Raw genomic sequence first — 6389 nt, 5'->3', positions numbered from 1 at the left:
AACCTGTGCCGAAGGAGGAGAATACCGTACAACTCCACAGGGGGTATGAACCCGGCCAAGGCAGTGAAGTGGCTAACGAGATTTTTTTATTCGGGTCACAGCCACAAGATGTGGATGGTAGCCAACCCGAGAAATAGTCAGACTACGTGCCACACAATGTTTGTGGTCCTGATACTGGGCAGAGTAGCCATTCGATAATATTAGCTGGTTCTGGTTTTGCTGATGGGGATGAGGAAGGGGATGAAATGCAGAGGGTGATGGAGGAAGAGGACGAGGACGGATTGGTGGAGGAACTGGATTCTGAAAATTCTGAGGATGAAGTTGAGGTACCAATTCCTTCTGCATGGGAGCAGGACATATCCATCGGCCTTACGGTGAACGATGGCCATGAGACTCCATGGCAGTATAATCTGAACCAAGTAAAAATAGGGGCTATGTTTGATACAAAGAAAAAATTGAAGTATGCTGTGATAAAGTGGGCTATGTCTACGCAGAGGGTTTTCAAGACACACATATCAAGTCCAACAAACTATACCGTGAAATGTGTTGTAACAGGTTGTCCTGGGAAGGTGCACGGGCACGTGCCGAAGTATGACATCCACTGGGTTGTCACCATTGTCGTCCCACATAATTGTGTGAGGACGAACCTGCTGGTCAAGCATCCGAACCTGACTTCAAGTCTCATTGTGCAACTCATGTATACTGAGATAGTAGAGAAGAAAGATATGGAAGCAAAACACATCCAGACAGCAGTGAAGGTCAGATGGAATTATGTCATTCCTTATGGGAAGGCTTGGAGGGCTAAGCAGAAGGCTATGGAGGAAAGGTTTGGGACGTTCTTCGACTCATATGATAATGTTGTCCGTCTCCTGGGCATACTGAAGGAGAGGAATCCCGGCACTTATGTGAACGTACAACACATGAGGTTGCTGAGTATACCAGATTTCAAGGTGTTGAAACGAGTGTTCTTCTCTTTTGCTATGTGCATCGAAGCTTTCCGGCATTGTCCTCCTGTTATATTTGTGGATGGTACATTCCTGACCGGTCAGTATAGAGGGCAAATCCTGACTGCTATTGGTGTGGACGGGAACAATCAAATCATCCCACTTGCCATGGCATTTGTGGAGGGTGAGAACTTTCTCAGCTGGGTATGGTTCTTCCGCCAAGTGAAAATTGCCATCGTGAAGGACCGACCAAACATGTGTGTCATTCATGACAGACATGCTGGTATATCGAAGGCCGTGAAGACACTTCGTAATCCAGCAGATGACGAACCAACACCTTGGAGGGACTTGCAGAGCCGGTGGTGCATGCGCCATCTTGGGGCTAATTTTTTCTCACAGTTCAAGAACAAGCGGTTGATGAACTTGTTCAAAAAATTATGCAAGCAGAGCCAGCAGCGGAAATACGAATTTATTTGGTCAAAACTAGATGAGTTTACTAAGAAGCAGGTCCATGCAAGGAAGAAAATGGAAGAAGATCAGGTTAAATTAGCAGCACTCATCGCGGAGCTAGAGGAGCCAGTTGGTCTTTGTGACTTGCCAGCAATTGACCCTCCTAATACTAAGAGAAAGAAGGGAAGGGCAATAAAGAATTTTTCTGAGTGGATAGAGAAAGAGCCTCCAATGAATTGGTCTTTGCTGCATGACACACATGGAGCTAGGTATGGCCACATGACAACCAATCTTGCAGAGGTGTATAACTTTGTGCTGAGAGGGAATAGAGCATTGCCACTCACAGCTATTGTGGAGGCTGTATTCCATGGCACTTTGAGATATTTCAGAGAAAGGCACGAGTTAGCAAAGAAGCATATTGAAGATAATCAGAACACACCTTATTGTAGCCGTGTCATGGAATACATGGCAAAGAAGATAGAGAAAGCAAAGAAGCACAGTGTCAGACTCATAGGGAATCAAGAAAGGAGGTATGAGGTTCAGCTTCCTACCGATGGTTTTGGTTCTGGAAATGAGGTGAAGACACACGAGGTAAAAATTGGAACGGAATTATATCCAACGTGTGAGTGTACATGCAACAAACCGAAGTTGTTGCACCTACCTTGCTCTCATGTGTTGGCTGCCTGTGGCCAGATTCAGTTGGATGCTATATCCTTCGTGTCCCCATACTATTTAAAAGAGGCAGTGCTCAACACCTGGACAGGCGAGATGACAGGGTTTAGAGTCATCGGCAATTTCAACAAGGTAAACGACGGTGAGAGAGTATACATCCCGCATCCAGACCTTCGGCGAACAAGTAGGGGCAGACGAAAGGCCCGTCGCATCCGGAATGATATGGACCAGTCTGAAGCTGGTGGAGCAACCAGACAATGTTTGTTATGCGCGGCTTATGGGCATAGGATGAAATATTGTCCCGACCTGAACAAAGATGGTGCTTCCGCATCGACGAGTGCTTCCACATCGACGGCTGCGACAACAGGAGCAAGAGGCGGACGTGGTCGTGGCAGTCGAGGCCGAAGGGGCGGACGAGGAAGAAATAACTCACAAGCTATATAATGTGCCGTAGTGGGTTTTAATATGTAATATGTCAGGACTATGTTTTAATTTGTAATATGTGAGGACTATGTTTTAATTTGTAATATGTCAGGACTATGTTTTAATATGTAATATGTCAGGACTATGTTTTAATTCGTAATATGTCAGGACTATGTTATAATTTGTAATATGTCGTACTATGTTTTATTTGCACCTGAGATTTGTTGTTTGAATTGCAGATATGTCTTCGTATCCGTTGCTTAATGGTAACATCGATAGAAAGCACCGGGGGCCCTTACGGAAGCGGGCAACAACTTAGACGTGTTGGTCACTCGTACCCCAAAGACTAACTGGCTGATACACGAATCATGGGTTGATAGGTATGTGTGCATATAATGGAGACCATATAATGACTTACTATGTTTGACATACTTTTCATAACCGCTAACAATCTCTTTATTTTGTAGGTTAAGTTGGGCTGGACTTCTACCCTTGGCACGGCTGGTTGAGGGTACATTGGATGAGTGGATTGATGGTCCGGACTTAGATGAGGCAGGTGAACCATTGCAGTTACACAAGAGGCAAGTGAAACGTTTCTCTTACGACAAGTCACTCCTTACCTGCTTAGTAGATAGATGGAGACCAGAGACACATACGTTTCACTTTCCTTGGAGAGAGATGGCGCCTACTTTACAGGATGTGTCTTACTTGTTGGGATTACCTCTGGCCGGTGTTGCCATAGGTCCCTTAGAGGCAGAATCTGGGTGGCAAGCAGCGATGCAGACCCGTTTTTTGGCTGCAGTCCCGACTGCTAGGGCTATAGACAACGATCCTCATGGACCTCTTTTTAGATGGTTGAGCCAGTTTCAGGTAACCATCACGGCCACTTAAAAAAATTTTGTTTTTTAGTTGTCCGATGTTCATACAATTATTACGTTTCTATGTAGATTGTCTCGTTAGGACATCCCGATGTCCAGTTGTCGGAGGCACAGATTGACCGGTCCCTAGAGGCATATATTCTTTGGCTGTTCGGCAAGACAATGTTTACGGAGAACCACGTGACCACTGTCGATGCACGACTCATCGGTATTGCACGAGAGATAGCTGAAGCACGTTGCCCTGCGGATATTCTACAGAGGAGTTTTGGTTTTGCTGTGTTAGCGGCTACGTACAGAGGCCTGTGCAAAGCTTGCTTGTTGAAGTCTAGAAAATCTAGTCTTGTTGGATGTCCATTATTGTTGCAGCTTTGGTCATACGAGAGGTTCCCTATTGGACGACCCTATGTCTACATTGATAAACCTTTTGGTTTGGAGGACTTAGCTGGGACTTATGTGCCTGCTATCGGCGACTTACCTACTATGGGATCTGTTTGGACACGGCGAGAGGTACTTTTATATTAAGTAACAATTAATTCAATTATTTCTTGCCATTCAATAGTATTACTAATGCTTATTTGTTGTCATGCACAGAGACAGTTTGCGCATACTCAGGTTAGGGGATGCTACCCATCCTTCATGGCGCAGTTTGATAGTTTGCACGAGGATCAAGTTATTTGGGAGCCATACTTGCCTCAGGCTATATCATCGAGGTACCCAGTTGGGATTTCTGGATTGTGCACTAGAGATCGGCACTTTTGGATGACCAAGGCCAAGTTGGTGTTCGACGTGACGGTTGAGGAGATGTCTCTTCATAGGGTGATGAGACAGTTCGGTCTATATCAACAGCCTGAGATTCCAGATATTCCACACTTGCCAGACCACGTACACAAGTAAGTACTAATACTATTTTAGTTGGCAGCTCTACATTCATAATATACCTAATCATGTATCGCGCATGTCAATCTCAGGGACAGTCGCCTAGGAGGAAACAAGTCCATGGCTTATTGGATTCAGAGCATTACCCCTTACGTTGACGAATGGACTACCGCTGCGACAAATATCTGGGGTGAGGTTCGGCCCTTTAACTGGGAAATGTTCGGGTTGTATCTGCAGCGTTACCGGCATACAACGAGGATCTACTTGGTTCCATCAGCTGCTCCTGATCAGATCGAAGCCCCTCTCACCAGCGATATGTACCCAACTGCCTCTGTTGTGGGAACCAGACACCACACGGTAAATGCCTTGGTTCTCATATGTTAAGTCTTTTGTTAATCTGGACATATTCGCTTGGTTGTCTATTCGTGGTGTCTATCATACAACAAGGATATAATTGGTTCACTCTTTGTGTACAGGGTGACTTGACACTACAGGCGCGAGAGGAGGTTTCCGCTTTAATGCAGCGCTTTCAGAGGGGAGAAACTATCCCACCGCGAGAGGGCGTCTCATGGTTGAGGCGTCTTGATGACAAGCTATGCGGGATTTACGCAGCTGTTACGTGTAGACGGACTTCGGATGTTGCACTTCCTCCTCCAGCACATCGTCCGCCACGTCCCTCTGTACAGCATTCAGAACCACGACCCTCTGTGCACCGTTCAGAACCACGACCCTCTGTGCACCGTGCAGAACCTCATCCTTCACAGCCAGGGAGATCTTCCTGGCATGAGCCACCTCCTTCACAGCCAGGGAGCTCTTCCTGGCATGAGCCACCTCCTTCACAGCCAGGGAGCTCTTCCTGGCATGAGCCACCTCCTTCACAGCCAGGGAGCTCTTCCTGGCATGAGCCACCTCCTTCACAGCCAGGGAGCTCTTCCTGGCATGAGCCACCTCCTTCACAGCCAGCGAGCTCTTCTTGGCATGAGCCACCTCCTTCACAGCCAGGGAGCTCTTCCTGGCATCAGCAGATGAATCTAGGTAACACTACTCACTACATTCTTTTGAACAATGTAGTAATCGTTCTTGCATTCTCAGCAGTCACTGATGCTTACTGGTGGTGCTTCGTTCATGCATTTGTATCAATTTTACTTTACCGCAGGCGGCAACCATAAGCAACCGTTCATGCATTCAAAGCAGTCACCGATCCTTAGTGGTGGTGCTTCGTACTTTGAGGGCGACCGCGAGGATGATGACCAAGCTACAAACATTTATGGCTTCTCGCAGACAGTGTTTCACACTCCACCACCACCACCGACGCAGGAGACACAGACCGTGACAGACGAGGTTAACTATGGTCATGGTTATCACAAGCCTCGTCCACCGCCTCAGCGCTTATCGCCTTCCGGTCCTCGCCCGAGGAAGACCCAGACTCGTCGTCGTCCCCCGCAGTGATATGCTTATCTATCTATGTATGACTCATTATCTATGTTAGTTTCAGACTATTCGCAGCTGTGTGTCAGTATTTATGTATGAGACATGCTTCATGTATGTGTTACTATCGCACTTGCTTCTATGTGATCAGGAGACATATATTGTTTTATGTATGCGAGAGACATATTACTATTAATTCGCATTCTTATTTCAGTTACATTTCCAAATAGACTACAACCGATAATTAAGATACAAGTACATCTGAATTAAACGGTGCGGCTGAACTTGTGCAATACATCTTACATACTACAAAATGAAATTCAGATAGAACATAATGCCCTACAATAATACAATACAAACTAATAATGCAAATACATCTGAATAAAACGGTACAACTGGAATACATCTTACATACTACATGAAGTCATCATCGTCATCCTCTGTTGATGCAACCCTCTTGCCCTTCGACGATGCGCTCCTCTTGCCCTTCGTCGATGCAGAACTCTTGCCCTTGGTCGATACAGAACTCTTGCCCTTCGCGGATGCAGAACTCTTTCCTTTGGACGATGCAGAACTCTTGCCCTTCGACGATGCAGAACCCGGAAGCGGCGGCATGAAGATATCATCGTCGTCCTCGCTCTCCTCAATCCATAAAAATGGATGCTTTTCTGCAGTCCTTCTGAAAGTTTCACTCTTCGGCTCCACCACCTTCTTCCAC

General features: G+C 46.3%; 1 protein-coding gene across 1 annotated transcript; it reads left to right on the top strand.

Annotated features, from left to right (window-relative positions):
* Positions 1-3818: 3818 nt before the first annotated feature.
* On the top strand, positions 3819-5692 carry LOC147975997 (uncharacterized). Its single transcript, XM_087519709.1, has 5 exons — positions 3819-3874; positions 3961-4257; positions 4336-4600; positions 4720-5278; positions 5400-5692. Exons 1-5 carry the CDS (start codon positions 3819-3821, stop codon positions 5690-5692), a joined length of 1470 nt encoding a protein of 489 aa, XP_087375835.1.
* The last annotated feature ends 697 nt before the right edge of the window (positions 5693-6389 follow it).

Source organism: Triticum urartu, chromosome 4A (assembly GCF_056163025.1).
Source record: "Triticum urartu cultivar PI428250 chromosome 4A, HENAU_Tu73, whole genome shotgun sequence".
Taxonomy (NCBI): domain Eukaryota; kingdom Viridiplantae; phylum Streptophyta; class Magnoliopsida; order Poales; family Poaceae; genus Triticum; species Triticum urartu.
The sequence above is the reverse complement of the archived record's forward strand: the minus strand, read 5'-3'. Positions and strand labels throughout refer to the sequence as shown.

Bases quoted from the DNA above. Each gene is read 5' to 3' on its own strand.
- LOC147975997 (XM_087519709.1), top strand. From the start codon at position 3,819: ATGTGCCTGCTATCGGCGACTTACCTACTATGGGATCTGTTTGGACAC. The intron at 4,258-4,335 runs GTAAGTACTAAT...TGTCAATCTCAG, and splicing joins TTGCCAGACCACGTACACAA to GGACAGTCGCCTAGGAGGAA. The intron at 4,601-4,719 runs GTAAATGCCTTG...CTTTGTGTACAG, and splicing joins TGGGAACCAGACACCACACG to GGTGACTTGACACTACAGGC.